This window comes from Myxocyprinus asiaticus, chromosome 30, assembly GCF_019703515.2.
Source record: "Myxocyprinus asiaticus isolate MX2 ecotype Aquarium Trade chromosome 30, UBuf_Myxa_2, whole genome shotgun sequence".
Classification (NCBI taxonomy): Eukaryota; Metazoa; Chordata; class Actinopteri; order Cypriniformes; family Catostomidae; genus Myxocyprinus; species Myxocyprinus asiaticus.
In genome coordinates, this window is record NC_059373.1 from 37,438,692 (window position 1) to 37,458,894 (window position 20,203).

The 20,203-nt window shown below is 46.1% G+C and overlaps 1 protein-coding gene across 2 annotated transcripts in view; it reads left to right on the plus strand.

Annotated features, from left to right (window-relative positions):
- Positions 1-20,203, plus strand: part of LOC127420680 (regulating synaptic membrane exocytosis protein 2-like) — a 240,201-nt gene that overhangs the window by 132,270 nt on the left and 87,728 nt on the right. The window contains exons 17-24 of one of the 2 annotated variants that reach the window (XM_051663138.1): positions 596-655; positions 863-937; positions 1,101-1,148; positions 1,641-1,697; positions 9,688-9,797; positions 13,891-13,920; positions 14,775-14,849; positions 15,280-15,348. In XM_051663138.1, the coding sequence (XP_051519098.1) occupies positions 596-655; positions 863-937; positions 1,101-1,148; positions 1,641-1,697; positions 9,688-9,797; positions 13,891-13,920; positions 14,775-14,849; positions 15,280-15,348 (524 nt within the window). Of the gene's footprint in view, positions 1-595; positions 656-862; positions 938-1,100; positions 1,149-1,640; positions 1,698-2,215; positions 2,402-9,687; positions 9,798-13,890; positions 13,921-14,774; positions 14,850-15,279; positions 15,349-20,203 lie in introns of both variants that reach the window. The other variant, XM_051663141.1, reaches the window with a different exon arrangement.

The window sequence follows — 20,203 nt, forward strand, 5'->3', positions numbered from 1 at the left end:
ACTTAGCAACCACATAGCAATGCCCTGGTTACTGCCAACAACACCCTAACATCATAGCAGTGAGTTTTGCAAGAGCAAGCACTGCTCACATTTTCTTCAGAATATGTTTAATTATTGTTAAATTACAGTGTGTTAATATTACAATATATCAAATACTATTTTATCGAGATATTGGGATAATGTTATGGAAATCTTGAGATCTTGAGATAATGAAACTGTTACACTTGCAACACTTGTAGAAATGTTTATTTATATATATATATATATATATATATATATATATATATATATATATATATATATACTGTTTATTTTAGAGGTTTAGCATTGTTTATGTTGTATTCGGAGAAAAAATAAAATGTTATCACAATCTCAGTAAAATTGGCCCCTTATATAATTGAATCAGTATTTGATATCTCATGATAATTACATAACAAACAATATCTCTAGAAAACTAATTTGTTATCACATGAAAACGGAGCAAAATTATTTGTGAATCTATGGAATTTTAGGGCTTCCGTATTGGTGTGGGTTTTGTAAAAATTCTGATTAATGTTGTCATGTAGAATCTGATTGAGTGTTATTTTATGTTCAGGAGAATGAGGCTGGATAGACGAATGTCTGCCTACAATGACTCATTTGAATCTCCTGAGAGGTAAAACATGGATACGTTAGTTTAGACATGTACCCTTCAGTACTGATTCTGTTTATGAAACCGTCTTAGTGTTTAAGTGGAATATTTCTTTAGTTACAGTCGCAGCCTTCACCCCTTGCCCTAAATCCATTGTTGCTCATTCTAATCATAATTTCCTTTCTTCATTTTCAATCTACTAATCTATCAATCCTCCACCTGTATTTAAAGATATTACAATGGGCCCAATCATGTAGCTCCTCCATGGCCCAATCATGTCATGAATGGAACTGGTGGAGACTACAGGTACAGCTTCTAGAGAGATCAACACCCACAGTACAAGTTCTTTTGTTGCCTGTTGACACTGATGGATTTGAGTGTCTGTTAAGCCTTTTCAAGTAAATGAATACTGAATATGCCATGAGCACATTAAAGATCACCAATGTAACATTGAGGTTGGTTTATTCAGTAGGACATGCCCCAGGATAGAAATTGAACCTTCTACCGATACAGAAAGGTACTGAATGCAGATATCTTTCATTCAGTGTTGAATCTAGTTAAAATTAGATGTAGTTGTGCTTTGACCTTATACCTTTAACTTTCAACAGCAAGTACTTCTCACCACAAGATCATTTACACAATTAATAAGTTGTCGCATATTTTGGTAAAAGAACATGATTAGATCATTTTAGAAAGGACTCATATACTGTACTTCAGTTGCACTTTATTGTTTTAACCATTAGGATGAGCCTTTGATGTTAGTGGTGCTTGCTAATGAAATTAGACTTTATACCTGGAGGACCTAAAAACAGGTCATCACCCTAGAACTAGGAATCACCCTAGAACTTTGACAGCAATTTTAGACATATAGAAATCTAGCTATGTTTTGTTTTTGTTAGCTTACTTTGGTCTAGCAACTGAATCTCACTTTAGACTCAAACGGTCAGCTATCCTGCAAATCACAGAATATCAATTGTATTTTATGCATTTCTCTTATGCACGTCCATAGAGAGGACCACATCCCCGAATTCCCTGCTAACCATGAGCACTTTGAGGAAGATCTCAGGTAATATGGCAGAATTAGTACAAGTGGTCACATAGGCTGTCGTAGAGACATAGGAGGAAAGTAGACTGTAGTCAAGGGTCTTACTTTTTTGACAGTGAAATGTGTTGACTTTGCTTAACTAGTATTCTTCACAGCAGCTGCCTGACGATGAAAGAGGGGATTTTCTTTTTCTTTTCTTTTCTTTTTTTTCTTTAATTTTGTTTACCTGAACATGTTAAATTATGGGTCTGCCTTGGTTAACACTTGTTTTATTCTATTTATTTATTTTTTTTGCTTTATCCTTCACTTTATGATTTTGTGTGTTTATGCTGGCGACGCAGAGCTTCCAGTGCTGAAACCCGACACCACAATTGATTGCTTTGTCATTTTTGTTCTGTTAGAAGCTTCCGGTTTTTTTTCCGCAGCAACCAGTTCTTCTAAGGATAAGGACCTAATGTGGTTACCAGGTCTATAGGATTACCTACAGTATGATGAACTGGGGCTCAGCTAAGCGTGGCTTTTTGACTAACATTCTGCAGGTATAGCCGCAGCATGGTGGACAGGCATGACAATTACAGGTCGAGATCAGCTGACCAGCGGCCCATGATGGATCGACCGGTCTACACCCGCTCCCGCTCGTCCGAGCGACCCGACTCTGGCTACATGAGATCCATGCCATCCTTAACATCAGGGAGATCTGCCCCTCCCTCTCCTGCCTTAACGAGGTGACCCAGACCAATCACAACAAGCATTAAACCGCCAAATGAAACCATGCCTCCTGCTTTCTGTATTCCACCTGGAATGCCCGTCTTCACTTCCTCTTTTTTTTAACCCTGCTGTAATGATACTGTTTTTGATTTGTTTTCATTTATAAATAGTAGAGAGTAGTAAGGTTAGGAATCAAGATCTGGTTCTTATTCAGAAAAACTAGAACCGAATGATTGTCATTGATATTTGGTTCCATTAGCGGTTCTTGAACACCTGCATTATTTTGTCCATGCGGACAGAATACCGTACTAAAATACATTGATTGTGATGAGAGAGAAAGACTGGGCACTGCAAAATAATGAAATAATAAAAAATAAATAAAACAACAAAACATCTTTCTATTGCATTGTGCTTCATAGTTAAACACAATAACAAACATACAGAGCTACCACTATGTATGATTCTCTTATAAGCTGAGGGTTCTTGAAAAGTGTTTTTCTTTGTTAACCCTCAGTGTATTATAGTATTATTTTGGGAAATTGTTCTTCTTTTTTTTTTTTTTTTTAAAGAAAGTGGAAGTTCTAAATTCACAACAATTCATCACACAAAAGTATTTGAAAAATAACTTATTACAGTAAGTAACAGTAAAAAAAATAATAATTTCTGAACAGTTAAGAAATTTGACTATATAAAACTAATGAGGACTATTGATATTGATAATGCTGCTGATGTAAACAAAATAAATACATATATATGTGTGTGTGAGCGCGTGTGTGTGTATGTGTGTAGCTTGCTGCAAAGTTGCTGCAAATTTTCTGCACTTGCTAAACATATATTCATTTTTAAAATCATTTTTCAATCAGTTAACATGTTGGCTATTAAGATTTCATTAATTATTCATTTTAATTTAATTAATATTACAGGTCAAATGCTTTTTTTCTGGCAAAAATATTGTTGTGATATTATTCAGAATGGAGCCCCTTAGAGGACAGGGTGGGATTTTTTTTTTTTCTGAAATAGTTTTGCATGCCCTCGCAATAGTTTTGTGTTCCCTCGCAATAAATTTACCATGGCTTTACTGGAGTAACCAGATTAACCATGATATTCGTAGTGGAACCATAGTGATAATACAGGAAATAAAAAAACATAATGTTGTGGTTATTGTGGTTTTACCATACAAATACCATAGTTTCACTATGGTTTTACAATAGTAATATTGTAGACTGTACCCATAGTTTTTGGTGGAAATAATTTTTCTGTAGTAATATTGTAGTAACTGTGACTGTTGTAGGCTAACCATGTTTTGTTTTTGTTTTTGGGAACGAAAAAACTTATTGTGAGGGCACACAAAACTTATTGTGAGGGAATGCAAAACTTATTGCGAGGGAATGCAAAACTAATTGCGATGGAACGCAAACTATTGCGAGGGCATGCAAAACTTTTTGTGAGTGAACACAAAACTATTGCGAGGGCACACAAACTATTGCAAGGGAAAGCAAAACTTATTGTGAGGGAACGCAAACTATTGCAAAGGAACACAAAACTTATGGTGAGGGAACGCAACACTTATGTCGAGGGAACACAAAACGTATTGCGAGGGAACACGACACTTATTGTGAGGGAAAGCAAAACTTATTGTAAGGGAACGCAAAACTTATTGCGAAGGAATGCAAAACTAATTGCGATGGAACGCAAACTATTGCGAGGGCATGCAAAACTTATTGTGAGGGAACGCAAAACTATTGCGAGGGCATGCAAAACTTATTGTGAGGGAACGCAAACTATTGCAAGGGAAAGCAAAACTTATTGTGAGGGAACACAATCTATTGCGAGCAAACACAAAATTTATTGTGAGGGAACGCAAAACTTATTGCGAGGGAAAGCAAAACTTATTGTGAGGGAACGTAAACTATTGTAAGGGAGAGCAAAACGTATTGTGAGGGAACACAATCTATTGCGAGCAGACACAAAATTTATTGTGAGGGAACGCAACACTTATGTCAAGGGAACACAAAACTTATTGTGAGGGAACACAACACTTATTGCGAGGGAAAGCAAAACTTATTGTGAGGGAACGCAAACTATTGTAAGGGAGAGCAAAACGTATTGTGAGGGAATGCAAACTACTGCGAGGGAACACAAAACTTATTGTGAGGGAAAGCAAACTATTGTGAGGTAACGCAAAACGTATTTTGAGGGAATGCAACACTTATTGTGAGGGAACGCAAATGATTGCGAGAGAAAGCAAAACTTTTTGTGAGGGATTGCAAAACTTATTTTGAGGGAACACAAACTATTGCGAGGGAATGCAAAACTTATTGCAAAGGAACACAAACTATTATGAGGGAACAAAACTTATTGTGAGGGAACACAAAACTTATTGTGAGGGAACGCAAACGATTATGAGGGAAAGCAAAACTTATTGTGAGGGAACACAAAACTTATTGCAAGGGAATGCAAAACTATTGCGAGGACATGCAAAACTATTGCGAGGGCGAGCAAAACTTATTGCGAGACAACACAAAACTTTTGCGAGGGAATGCAAAACTTATTGCAAGGGAACGTCTCCTCCTGGGGCAGCGCTTGCAGGTTCACCACCTGATCCCTAAACGGGTCGTGGGAACCTTAGGCACATAGCCCGGTCAGGGTCTCAGGACCATGTGAAAGTATCCCGGACTGAAATCCAGGCACGTGTCGCTGACAGAGAACACCTGCAGGTCCTCTACCCTCTTGATGGAGGTGAGCGCAGTCAGGAGGGCAGTCTTCAAAGAGAGTGCCTTTAGCTCAACTGACTCCAGGGGCTCAAATGGGGCTCCCCGCAGGCCCCGTAGGACCACAGAGAGATCCCATGAGGGAATTAGGTGTGGTCTGGGAGGGTTCAGCCTCCTCGTGCCTCTAAGGAACCTGATGATCAGGTCGTGCTTCCTGAGAGACTTATCATCAACTGCGTCGTGGTGCGCCGCTATAGCGGCCACATACACCTTCAAGGTGGAGGGGGACAGCCGCCCCTCCAGCCTCTCCTGCAGGAAGGAAAGCACTGACCCGACTGCACATCTCTGGGGGTCTTCGCGTCAGGAAGAACACAACTTAGCGAACGGACGCCAATTCAAGTCATACAGGCGCCTCATCGAGGGAGCCCTAGCCTGAGTGATTGTGTCTACCACCACGGGTGGAAGGCCACTTAGGTCTTCCGCGTCCTTTCCAAGGGCCAGACGTGGAGATTGCAGAGGTCTGGTCACGGGTGCCAGATGGTGCCCCGTCCCTGAGAAAGAAGGTCCTTCCTCAGGGCAATTCGCCAGGGGTGGGCTGTCACGAGGAGCGTGTGGTCCAAGAACCAAGTCTGGGTGGGCCAGTAAGGTGCTACTAGGATGACCTGCTCCTTGTCCTCCCTGACCTTGCACAGTGTCTGTGCAAGTAGGCTCACTGGGGGAATGCATACTTGCGTAGCTCCCGGGGCCAGCTGTGTGCCAACGCAAATGTGCTGAGGGGAGCCTCGGTCAGGGCATACTAGAGCGGGCAGTGGGAGGATTCCTGCTTGACCGAATCGACTCCAAATCAGCTGGACCACCTGGGGGTGGAATCTCTACTCTCCCCTGATCATGACCTGCTGCAACAGCACGTCCACCAATGAGGTCGCCTGGGATGTGAGTGGCTCGCAATGACTTGAGCCGCTGCTGACTCCAGAGGAGGAGACCGCGGGCGAGTTGCGACATGCGACGAGAGCGCACGCCACCTTGGTGGTTGATGTACGCTACCGTCATGATGACCACGCGATGTGGAGCCTGAGGCACCACGTTGAGGGGGCTCAAGCCCCGAACTCGTGGCTGTGCTGAGTCTGGGAACGTTTAAGCACTTACCTGGCTCCTGATACCCACTGTAGGACCAGTCAGGGAGGGGGGAGGAGGGAAATCGTCCCCGTAGTCCATCAAAACCGCCCTAAAACCGCCCTGGTGTGGGTGTGTTTGTGCCACAGCTGGGCACGCCGAGGCGGCATGCCAGCCATAAAGGTGCAGTGTCTGGCGGTCGTGAGCACCAGGTGTGTAACCCAGGGAATGAGAAAACTGCTCTTTTCTTGACAATGTGGGGAGGGGGGAGTGGAGGGTTCCACTCCAGCCCGACGCTCGCGGTCACCCAGGCAAGCATGCACGCCAGCTCCACGTCGGCCTGCGACTGGGCGAACACACCCAAAGGTGGGAGACCTGCCGAGTCCTCAGCATCAGACTGGATGAGCCGCTCTACGATGCTGCGATCGACAGCTCATCCTCTTCGCGAGCCCCAAATGAGACCGCAAGACGAGCCCATCCCAGAACTCGACTGGGGCGAACAAGCGTGCTGGGGAATTGGAGGTACGTGGGGGCATACTCGGCGAAGCGGCTCCCATTGGGGTCCCCAAATCGCCCCATTGCTAACTCAAACCCGTAGGTAGAAGGACCACGGCGAGGGAACGCCAAGTATTGCGAGAGAACGCAACACTTATTGCGAGGGAACGCAAACTATTGTGAGGGAGCAAAAAAATTATTGCGAGGGAATGCAACACTTACTGCGAGGGAATGCAAAACTATTTCAGAAAAAAAATTCCCACCCTGTCATCTAAGGGGCTGCGTAGTTCTGTGTTTTTTTTGTTTTGTTTTTGTTTTTTACCGGCATTTAGTGAAAATTTTATATTTTTAATTGCTTTAAACAAATTTTCTCGTTTAAAGGTTAATAAATCTGTCTCTGACTGACTCATTTGGAGTGATTACAGAATTAACATCTGAATCACTTACTCAGCAAGTCATTACCATTGATCATATCTGATTCTATACAAACCAAGAACTGTTATTGTGTTATGTATACTAAAGTTTCATTTTTAAAAGTACCATTAATTACAACAAATCTCTTTACTCTTTATGTTAAAGATAAACATTCAGAACAGAATTTTGTTGTAATTGAATAGTATTGTTTAATAGTTTTGAATAGTATTGTTATTTGGTGTTTCCTCAAACGTGATAAAAGAATCATTAATGGAATCATTAAAGAACCAGAATTGTTAAGTAGAATCAGAACCAGTATTGTTAAATTCCTTATGATTCCCATTTCTAGAGAGTAGTGATGATGAATGCTACTAATGTCTTTTCTCATTTCGATTACAGACACACCTGTTATATCCTCTTAGCATATAATGGTGTGTTCCTGGCATTGTACGGTTTACTTTCTTATTTGTTCTAATTGTTTATTTTACTAACATAATTTTGTATTTATTTTTTTATTTAACAGTTTCTGCTTTGAGTTGTGGGCTGTTATGAGTGCCCTGTGCTCATGCAATGATGCCTTTTCACTTTCCTTCCAGCTTTAGCTGTCACAAGCTCCACCCCTCTCGACACCTCTCCTGCCGCTGACTCCATCACACCTTTTGAAATGCCATACAACCTTTTGACTTATGATTAGCCAGGCACATCATAAGCCACAAGGAATGTTACATTAATGTTCAGATTTGTGCATGAAGTTTCACAGATGCAAAAGACGCAATAGCTCTTGGATGTGCCAAAGTTTACTGTGAAATGTGAGCCACATGTAATGTCACTGAAAACCAAATGTGACATTCAGCTCAAAAGGTGCTTTAAAGATCATTTGTGTTTACTGTGAAGTTGATGTGCATTTTATACGTAAATATTCGTTTACGTGGCTAAAATGCACATGACTGTGAAATATTTATTAACCAAAATGCATGCTCTTTAATGGTCAAATATGTGGAATTTCATTAGTGGTTATTTTTCTGTGGTTTTATGCAAACATTCCAAAGGTGAATCTCACAAAGCCTTTCAAGAACATCTCCATGTCATATTTCAACTAGGGCTGTCAATCGATTTAAATTTTTGATCTAGTTAATTACAGTACATGACATGCAGGTTAATTAATCAAATTAATCACAAACAATCATTATTAGCTGAGAAAGGCCCCCAGATAAAGATAATTCATATAAATAATGCCTAATAATTCAAATATGGTTAAATTTAATAGGCTACGTAGGGCCTAAAATAAATATATAATACGGATCGAAATTCAGTAAATTAAATTAAAATTAAAAAGAAATTGCATTATTGTGGCAGATTAATAAAGCATTTATTAGACAATACAAAAAGTGGCGTAAGAACACAATATATTGTTTGTTTTATTCTCTTATCATTGAACAAGCGTATAGTTGACAGCAATCTGTTTTGCATTGAGTTTGTCAATGTGTTAAGCACTACCCAAACCTGCCCTGCCCCAAAATCCCTCCCCCAAATTCTCACTACCATAATGCATCTGGAATGTTCAAATCAATTAGTGGTCATTCTTATTACTAAACATCACATTTTTAAAAGTAAAAGTTACTGTAATACAATGTTCTTTGTATTAAAGCTGAAGTGTGTAATTTCGGCACCACTAACAGAATTAAAACATTTTACCTGAAAATTCCCCCCATCTGCTGTTGATCGAACAAAGAGATAGTCCCGCCCCCAATATATGTAATTGGTTGTTTTGTCGGGCTAGATGGGCTGCTCAGACAAACTGAGCATTTTTTATAATGCCACAGTCAGTTTTTACAGTTTTTGAGAAAATTATCCTATGAATGACTTACTTATAGTTGTCAATAGTTGCATAACAAGCTTGGATAGAAGTATTGTAAACACCGAAAAAGTTACACACTTTAGCTTTAAAATCAGCATAAATTAAAAACAGTGGAACCAAAAATACCATGATTTATAAATGCATTACGGCAGTGACAATGTTTTTTTTTTTTTTGTTTGTTTGTTTGTTTTTTACATTACAGTGATTAGAATTTTGGAGGAAAATATTCTAAACTGTCAAGAAAAAAAAGAAAAAAAAATCTTATTAGTCCTCTTAAAATAGGTTTCATTATATTTATGCAAAATATTCTGACTTCTTTCTTTTGATTTTGAGATTAAATCTGGCCTAGATATGTTCTTAATAGGTTTAGTGAGATTCACCTTCAAACTTTTGCTGGTTGTTGTACAAAACTTGCAATGTTGATGTACCCACTTGCATTTAACCAAATGTTTTACCCTTTTTTTCTTCTTTTTTTTAACTAACTCTGATGAAAATTGTGCCAAATACTGACTTATTTTGTGGAATAGTACAAAATATGGTTTTATAGCATAACTTCATGTGGAGTTTATTTTCTTTAACTATTTCTCATTATAAAACAATGCTTCATCAGATGCAAATAGTTAACAGTGTTTTGTGCAGGTATCTGACTCAACTAACCCTTCTTCAGATGTAATGTTTTGTCAGCATTACTGATACACCATTTGTCACACAGGGCAAACCCCCGGACGGGATCGGTCCAGCCAAGTCCCACCAGCACGCCAGTATCCAGTCGGAGAGGTCGGCAGCTACCGCAGGTCCCACCCAAGGGATCTATGGACAGAAGTGAGTAGATTAACCAGGCTTGATCCATAGTGCAGGGTTTGTGGTGCGTGGACAGAAACCTGTGATTTTAGATCCTAATGCAAATACCATCATTGATGTGCAAAACTGCATGTTCCCTATCTGTCACTCACTCGAAGTTGTGTCGTTGTAGTGACACTAGGGGTCACTCTTGGGAGCCCGAGACACCTCTGGTCTTTGATAAAAGGCCAATGAAAATTGGCGAGTGGTATTTGCATACCACTCCCCCAGACATACGGGTATAAAAGGAGCTGGTATGCAACCACTCATTCAGATTTTCTCTTCGGAGCTGAACGGTCGATGTATACTGAGCTGACTGTTCATTCACCTCTGCTGGATCTGATGGCGCATTTCAGCGGCTTCTCCCTCCTCTGCACTGGTGCACTGCAGAGAATGCCCCTGTGCGCTTCGGCAGAAAAAAGAGAGTATATTTTTCTAAAAGAGTATATTTCTCTAAAAGAGCGGCACACACGGAATGTCTTTTTAAAGACTAATCTTTTTAAAGATGTCTTTCCGTTTGTGTGTTATTCCTGGTTGTGGTCATTACCTCTCAACTTTGGACGGTCACGATCGCTGTCTTTCGTGTCTGGGCGCGACCCACGCGGAGACAGCATTCGTGGATGGATCATGTACTCACAGCAAGAACACGACCATGACCTTCGTAACAAAGCAAGCCGCAGTCCCCGCCTCGGTCCTTCTACCTATGGGTATGAGGCCAGCGCGGCTAGCACTGGGGGCGATTTGGGGACCCCAATGGGACCACCTCCTCTGGGTATTCCCCCACGGACCTCCCATTCCCCAGCACGCTCATCTGCCCCGATCGGGCTTCTGGATGTGTCCGCCAGCTCATCTCACGGCGAGTTCGACCTCTTGTTCGGAGCCTGCGAAGCTGATGAGCTCTCGAGTGCAGCATCGGAGAGCGGGCTTGTCCAGTCGGACACAGAATCCTCAGCTGAGCTCCCCCCATCGGGGACGGTTGCCCAGTCATAGGCTGATGTGGAAATGATGGACATGCTTTCCTGGGCAGCCGTGAGCATCGGGCTAGAGTGGAACCCTCCACTCTCCCCTGAACCCTCGCAGCTCGATGATTGGTTCCTGGGCTCGCGGCACCGCTCAAAGCAGCCACGCCCTGCTCCAGTCCCTTTCTTCCCGGAAGTGCAAGAGGAGCTGACAAAATCGTGGGAGGCACCTTTTACTGCCCGGTCCTGATCTTTCAGCTCCCCCGCCCTCACTACCCTCGATGGTGGGGCGGCCAGGGGCTTTTCGGCAATCCCCTGGTGGATAAGGCGCTCGCAATGCACCTATGCCCGCAGAGCACCCAAAGCACCCGTCCAAGGCCTGTAGGTTCATGTCGTCCCTGACAGCCAAAGCCTCCAGTGCCGCTGGACAAGCCACCTCCACCCTGCACACCATGGCTCTCCTGCAGGTCCACCAAGCCAAGGCGCTAAAAGAACTGCACAAGGGTAGTTCCGCCCCAGATTTGATGCAGGAGCTGCACTCGGCGACCGACCTCGCTCTCCGGGCGACGAAGGTCACGGCGCGGTCTCTCGGGCAGGCGATGTCCACCTTAGTGGTCCAGGAGTGCCACCTTTGGCTCAATCTGGTCGAGATGGGTGAGGCCGACAAGGCACGGTTCCTTGTTGCCCCTATCTCCCAGGTTGGCCTATTCGGCGACACCATAAGGACTTTTGCCAGCAGTTCTCGACGGTGAAGCAGCAGACGGAGGCTATCCGGCACATCTTGCCCCGGCGTGGCTCAAGATCCCGCACCCCGCCTGCTTGTCGCCAAGGGCGTCCCCCTGCGGTGACTGCACCGGCTCCACCACAGCCCGCCCCTTCAGCCCGGCCCCTTCGAGACTCCACCCTCAGGTGGTCCAGCTGATCTGGAGTCGATTCGGACAGGCACAGGTAGACCTGTTCGCCTCCCAAGAATCCTCCCACTGCCCGCTCTGGTACGCCCTGACCGAGGCATCTCTCGGTATAGATGCACTGACACACAGCTGGCCCCCTGGACTGCGCAAAAATACGTTTTCCCCAGTGAGCCTACTTGCACAGACCCTGTGCAAGGTCAGGGAGGACGAGGAGCAGGTCGTCCTGGTAGCACCCTACTGGCCCACCCAGATGTGGTTCTCGGACCTCACGCTCCTCGCAACAGCCCCCCCCCCATCGAATTCCCCTGAGGAAGGACCTTCTTTCTCAGGGACGGGGCACCATCTGGCACCCACGACCAGACCTCTGGAATCTCCATGTCTGGCCCCTGGACGGGATGCAGAAGACCTAAGTGGTCTACCACCCACGGAGAGGCAGGAGAGGTTGAAAGGTTGGCTGTCCCCTTCCACCTTGAAGGTGTATGTAGCTGCTATAGCGGCACACCACGACACAATGGACGGTAAGTCCTTAGGGAAGCACGACCTGATCATCAGGTTCCTGAGAGGCACCAGGAGGCTGAATCCCATCAGACCGTGCCTCGTTCCCTCATGGGACCTCTCTGTAGTTCTTCAGGGTCTACAGAGAGCCCCCTTTAAGCCTTTGCAGTCAGCTGAGCTTAAGGCACTCTCCTTGAAGTCTGCCCTCCTGACTGCACTCACTTCCATCAAGAGGGTAGGAGACCTGCAAGCGTTCTCTGTCAGCGAAACATGCCTGGAGTTCAGTCCGGGCTACTCTCACGTGATCCTGAGACCCCGACCGGGCTATGTGCCCAAGGTTCCCACGACCCCTTTTAGGGACCAAGTGGTGAACCTGCAAGCGCTGCCCCAGGAGTCGGCAGACCCAGCCCTGACGTTGCTGTGTCCGGTGTGTGCTTTATGCATTTATTTGGATCTCATGTAGAGCTTTAGAGTCTCTGAGCAGCTCTTTGTCTGCTTTGTTGGACAGCGGAAAGGAAGCGCTGTCTCCAAGCAGAGCATCAACCACTGTCTCATTGACGCCATAACTATGGCATATCATGCCCCCGCCCCCGGTAGGGCCACAAGCCCATTCTACCTGGGCCTTGACCAGGGGCGCCTCTCTAACAGACATTTGCAGAGCAGCGGGCTGGGCAACACCCAACACCTTTGCGAGGTTCTACAACCTCCGGGTGGAACTGGTTTCATCCCGTGTAGTGGCACACACAAGCAGGTAAATCCGGGACAGCCAGCTGTGTGTATCGCTTGTGCATAGCACCTTTCACCTCCCCTGAGCTGAAGACGTGCGCCGTTAACTCCCAGTAATGTTCACAAACTGTGTTCCCTGGTTGATTTCTTCCGAGCCCTGTGGCAGATGAGTTTTCAGAGAGACTCGCTGATATGGACAGAGCCATGCAAGCAGACCACAATACTAGGTGCACAAAACACTATGATGGGAGAAATGAACTGATATGTATTTTTATTTTTATTTCGTTTTTTTATTATTAACTGGTAATTTTGAGAAAAAAAAAATTTACTTTGGACTTCACAAAACAAGAAGTAACAACAATGTATATAAAATTGTAAAACAGTGAAACTGCAAGCTCGTTAATTTTTCAAGCCCATTGCATGCTGGGAACACCAACTTTGAAAAGTTAAGTAAAATGTACTTATTTTACTTACCTGTGAAATTTACTCAAATTAGCAAATAAACATGACAAGGTTTTCTATTTGAGGACTGATACATGATGACGCATTGTAAAGATAATAAATAATATTTACTTATAAGGGCCAAGTTTTCGCCCAAATTGTTTGTTTGTTTTTTTTACTAAAATTTCCTTAACAACAGAGAAGCGGTGCATTCAAAAAGTTCTTTCACACTCTCAGAAATCAGAATTTATGCATTTTTAGACTATTTTATCATATATATTTGAAGTCAAAGAATAATCTCTAATATTCTGGGTGGGCCTGGACACCCTTGGCTACGCCACTGTCTGGACCAATCCCTCTTTCCCAAGCAAATAATCATCTATTGGTAAGGTTCCAGCCAAAATTGACTTTTGCTGCAAAAATCTAATAAAGTCTATACTACAGTTTGGTTGATATGATATACAGATTATTTTGTCTAGTTGGCTTCTCTACATAGCATAACACATCATGGCTTGGTTTTTTGTTCACCCTTGTTCCCAGAAGATGGCGAGGGCGTGACTGAACCTTATGAAGGTCTGTAATCACTAGCTTCTGTGTGTTTAGCCTGTCTCAGTCTACCTTAATACAGCTTTTACTCTGTTTGACTTAACCTGTTAGTTCTGGTTTGTTTGCTTTACCTGTCACTGGCTTTGCTTCTGCGATTTGTTTAGTGTAGTTAACAGAACAGTTAACAGTTTTGTGCACTTCAGCCAAGTTAACGTGCTTAGTAATACTGTACCTGTAAATGTGTATTATTATTGCTGTATGCTGTGTAGTCCATGTACTTTGTCCATGTCTGGATTTATCTCTAATGGGTATTTAAAAAAGGGACACGCCCTTCGATATGCCCTTCCCCAACTTCCATAGTTTCAATATGAAATACGTCAACACAGGAAATAAGACTGCTCTTGTCAAGCCATTTTGTAGAGTCTTTGATATTTTATGGTAACTGACAGTATGACCACTTAAAACCTCTACTGGTTTATGATTAAACTACATTTTGGGCAATTTCATGCTGGTTTGGGCAGGTTACCTCATCATGGCTACACTGATATACAGACAACTATGGATTATGATGAATCTATCTTTACTGTCCCAGTGATGAAATACAGTTTACTCAAAGACAGAGCCGGCAAATGTGGTACAGGAACATTGAGCTGTCGCTCTTCAACAAGAACTGACTTGTTTTAAAAATATCTTGGAATGACACATTTCAACAACAAAACACATAGCAAAACAAATGTGGTCATTGTAGCTGGGGAATACCTGGTGTTACTAGACTAGTGAATTGTTTGAGACTAGAACTATTAAATAGGAACTAATGGTTGGTTTCTTGATATATGGCTTTGTTATCTTTTTTGATTGATGCAACTCGTCAACTAATGAAGTCGGAGCAGGGGCAGTACCTCAGCCTCTTGCTCCTCCTCCCCCTGCTCTCTCCCAGCTTCCACAGACTGTGGCTGGTAAATTCTGTTTAGGAATCATGGGACATATTTTCATCAGTCAAATGCAAATATGATCTTGATATCCTGACAATATGATCTAGAAAATTTTTATATATTTAATTGATATACTACATATAATTAATGACTATATTAGTCAGTCACACTTTAATTTTTTTTATTTCTTAAATGTTGTGAAGTGTGAAAATTTTCCCAAAATGCACTTATATGGTAGGATGATTGTATTTGCATTTGGGGTTACTGTAGTTTACTTTGTTTAGTCCAGATTTACTTAGAAAAGAAGCTGATTTTTCACTTTTTTAGTAGATTGGCAGAGCAGATTGTTATTATAGCTTTTCATTGCTTCTTTTCAAACATTTTGTTGTTCTCATCTTCATGTCTGATGGCATTTCTTTCTTGCTTGTTCTCATTTCTGTCTGAATATGTGAAGTAGTGGGAGGGGCTTGTCAATCTCCAGCTCTGCCCCCTGTACTTCCCCAAGTCACACAAACAATGGCTGGTAATGCTATAACATCATAAGAATCACTGTCATGTAATTTATTCTTTTAAAAAAAAGAAAAAAAAGAAAAAATAAAGGTTAACTGGCATTAAGAAATAATAATTATAATGTTCCCTATCTGTCACTCACTCGACGTTGGTGTCGATGTAGTGACACTAGGGGTCACTCTTGGGAGCCCGACACACCTCTGGTCTTTGATAAAAGGCCAATGAAAATTGGCGAGTGGTATTTGCATGCCACTCCCCCGAACATACGGGTATAAAAGGAGCTGGTATGCAACCACTCATTCAGATTTTCTCTTCAGAGCCGAACGGTCATGCTCACTGAGCTGAATACTACTGTGCATTCACCTGCTGGATCTGACGGCACATTTCAGCGGCTTCTCCCTCCTCTGCACTGGTGCACTGCAGAGAATGCCCCTGGGCGCTTCGGCAGAAAAACTAGAGAGTATATTTTCTGAAAGAGCATTTTTCCCCTCTAAAAGAGTATATATTTCTCTAAGAGAGCGCACACACGGAACGTCTTTTTAAAGACGCGTCTTTTTAAAGATGCTTTTCCGATTGTGTGTTATTCCTGGTTGTGCTCGTTATCTCTCGCCTTCTAACGGTCACGATCACTGTCTTTCGTGTCTGGGCACTGCTCACGCGGAGACAGCGTTCGTGGATGGTCACGTTCTCATTGCGAGAATATGTCCATGGCAACGTTGCGGTCGCGGCACTTTTTACTGCCCGGTCCCGATCTTTTCAGCTTCCCCGCTCTCACTACCCTTGATGGTGGGGTGGCCAAGGGTTATTCGGCAATCCCCCAGTGGATAAAGGCGCTCGCGGTGCACCTATGCCCGCAGAGCGCCGCCACCTGGCGCGGGTGCCCAAAGCCCCCGTCCAAGGCCTGTAGGTTTACGTCGTCTCTGACGGTCAAAGCCTACGGTGCCGCTGGACAAGCCGCCTCCGCCCTGCATGCCATGGCTCTCCTGCAAGTCCGCCAAGGCGCTAAAGGAACTGCACGAGGGTAGTTCCGCCCCGGGATTGATGCAGGAACTGCGCTCGGCAACCGACCTCGCTCTCCGAGCGACGGAGGTCACGGCGCGGTCTCTCGGGCGGACAATGGCCACACTAGTGGTCCAGGAGCGCCACCTTTGGCTCAACCTGGTCGAGATGGGTGAGGCCGACAGGACACGATTCCTTGCTGCCCCCATTTCCCAGGCGGGCCTATTCGGCGACACCGTCGAGGACTTTGCCCAGCAGTTCTCGATGGTAGAGCAGTAGATGGATACTAGCCGGCTTATCCTGCCCCGGCACGGCTCAAGATCCCGCACCCCATCTACTCATCGCCGAGGGCGTCCCCCTGCGGTGACTGCACCGGCTCCACCGCAGCCCACCCCTTCGACTTGGCCCCGGCGTGGAGCCCACCGCAGGAAGCAGACGCCACCCGTCTCGCGGCCGCCCAGAACCCGTGAAAGGCTTCAAAGCATTCTGGCGAGCGTCCGGCATCAAGATTGGTTCGTGGCGGTAGACCCGAAGGATGCGTACTTTCACGTCTCGATCCTTCCTCGACACAGACCCTTCGTGCGGTTCACGTTCGAGGGTCAGGCATATCAGTACAAAGTCCTCCCTTTCGGCCTGTCCCTGTCTCCTCGCGTCTTTATGAAGATCGCAGAGGCTGCCCTTGCCCCCTTAAGGGAGGTGGGCATTCGCATTCTCAACTATCTCGACGACTGGCTAATCTTAGCTCACTCTCGAGACGTGTTATGCGCACACAGGGACCTGGTGCTCTCACACCTCAGCCGACTAGGGCTTCGGGTCAGCTGGGAAAAGAGCAAGCTCCTCCCGGTTCAGAGCATCTCTTTTCTCGGTTTGGAGTTGGACTCAGTCTCCTTGACGGCACACCTTACGAACGAACATGCCCAGTCGGTGCTGGCCTGTTTGAAGGCGTTCAAACAGAAAACAGCGGTTCCACTGAAACTTTTTCAGAGGCTCCTGGGGCATATGGCATCCTCGGCGGTTGCCACCCCGCTCGGGTTGATGCATATGAGGCCGCTTCAGCACTGGCTCCAGACTCGAGTCCCGAGACGGGCATGGTGCCACGGGACACACCGCGTGGCCATTACGTCGGTCTGTCACCGTCTTTTCAGCCCTTGGACCGACCTCTCATTTCTACGAGCAGGTGTACCCCTAGAACTGGTCTCCAGGCGCATCGTGGTCACGACAGATGCCTCCAAAATGGGCTGGGGCGCTGTTGGCAACGGGCACGCAGCCGCCGGCCTCTAGACGGGTCCGCGGCTGCGTTGGCACATCAACTGCCTCGAGTTACTGGCAATTCTGCTCGCCCTGCGGAGGTTCCGGCCGTTGATCCAGGGCAAGCACATGCTAGTTCGGACAGACAGCACGGCAGCGGTAGCATATGTCAACCGCCAAGGCGGTCTGCGCTCCCGCTGTATGTCACAACTCGCCCGCCGTCTCCTCCAACAGAGTTAGCAGCACCAAGTCGCTGCAAGCCACTCACATCCCGGGCAACCTCAACACTTAGGCGGATGTGCCGTAACAACAGGTTACCCTCAAGGGAGAGTGGAGACTCCACCTTCAGGTGGTCCAGCTGATTTGGAGTCGATCAGGTCAGGCACAGGTGCACCTGTTCACCTCCCAAGAATCCTCCCACTGCCCGCTCTGGTACGCCCTCACCGAGGCCTTCCTCGGCATAGACGCGCTGGCACACAGCTGGTCCCCTGGCATTCGCAAATATGCGTTTTCCCCCAGTGAGCCTGCTCGCACAGACCCTGTGCAAGGTCAGGGAGGACGAGGAGAAGGTCGTCCTGGCAAGCACCCTACTGGCCCGCCCAGACGTGGTGCTCGGACCTCACGCTCCTCGTGACAGCTCCCCCCGGGCAAATTCCCCTGAGGAACGTGTTCACTCAGGCTAGGGCTCCCTCTACGAGGCGCCTGTATGCCTTTAAGTGGCGTCTGTTCGCTAAGTGGTGTTCTTCCCGTCAGGAAGACCCCCAGAGGTGCGCAGTCAGATCAGTGCTTTCCTTCCTGCAAGAGAGGTTGAAAGGGAGGCTGTCCCCTTCCACCTTGAAGGTGTACGTTGCTGCCATAGCAGCACACCACGACGCAGTCGACGGTAAGTCCTTAGGGAAGCATGATCTGATCATCAGGTTCCTAAGAGGCGCCAGGAGGCTGAATCCCTCCAAGCCGCACCTTGTTCCCTCATCGGACCTCTGTAGTTTTTCAGGGTCTACAGAGAGGTCCCTTTGAGCTTGCAGTCAGCCGGGCTTAAGGCACTCTCCTTGAAGACTGCCCTCCTGACTGCGCTCACTTCCATCAAGAGGGTAGGTGACCTGCAAGCGTTCTCTGTCAGCGAAACGTGCCTGGAGTTCGGTCCGGGCTATTGTCACGTGATCCTGAGACCCCCGACCGGGCTATGTGCCCAAGGTTCCCACCACTCCTTTTAGGGACCAGGTGGTGAACCTGCAAGCGCTGCCTCAGGAGGAGGCAGACCCAGCCCTGTCGTTGCTGTGTCCGGTGCGCGCTTTACGCATCTATTTGGATCGCACGCAGAGCTTTAGAATCTCTGAGCAGCTCTTTGTCTGCTTTGGTGCACAGCGGAAAGGAAGCGCTGTCTCCAAGCAGAGGATCGCCCACTGGCTCATTGACGCCATAACTATGGCATATCTCGCCCAAAACTTGCCGCCTCCGGTAGGGCTACGAGCCCATTCTACCCGTGGTGTAGCGGCTTCTTGGGCCCTGGCCAGAGGTGCCTCTCTAACAGACATTTGCAGAGCAGCGGGCTGGGCAACACCCAACACCTTTGCAAGGTTCTACAACCTCCGGGTGGAACCGGTTTCGTCCCAGGTAGTGGCACGCAACACAAGCAGATAAGCCCGGGATAGCCAGCCGGGTGTATCACTTGCACATAGCGCCTTCCACCTCCTTTTGAGCTGAAGACGTGCGCTGTTAATTCCCAGTAGTGTTCACAAAAGTTGTTCCCTGGTTGACTTCCTCCGAGCCCTGTGGCAGTCGAGTTTTCGGAGAGACTCGCTGCCGGCCCAGTACACACGCTAACTAAGAGCCCGGTTCTGGGGTAGGTGCTCCGCATGTGGTGGTTTCCTGTAAGGCTAACCCCATGAGATCTATATCTTTCGCTAGTTCGTTTCCCTACTGGCAAACTGCGTCTTCCTTGGGCAGAGCCCCTCAATCTCCATGTTGTAGTAACTCCTCCCCCATTGGGCAGGATCTACCTTGAAGGCTCTCCACATGGTTGGAAAGACCATGTGATGTATTCTTCCACTTAAATATCCCCCCCTCTCTTGGGGCGAGGTGTGGTCTCCGCGGTGTCCTCCCCTTGGGAGGGACACCCCCCGACTAGACCTGGCGGCCCAGTCAGATAATCCCCCTTCTTTTTTAGGGAGTGGAAAAAGAGAAGGGGAAAGAGGCCACGACTGCGTTAAGCCTGTCTCTATCTCTGGGTAGTCGACTTGTCCCCAAAAAGGGCCGTTCGACACTCATAACTGTGTTGGGGGAGGTTACATGTCGACCTGGTGCGCTGGCTATGAGGCACACAGCAAGTCTGCCCACCACACACCGCCAGTTCACGTAACACAGTTCAGCCTTGTGGCGTTTTGTATAGGGACCCCTAGTGTCACTACATCGACACCAACGTCGAGTGAGTGACAGATAGGGAACGTCATGGTTACTGGTGTAACCTCCATTCCCTGATGGAGGGAACGAGACGTTGGTCCCTCCTGCCACAACGCTGAACTACCCGCTGAAATGGCCGGACCTTATATCGGCTCCTCAGTGTAAAACCTGAATGAGTGGTTGCATACCAGCTCCTTTTATACCCGTATGTTCGGGGGAGT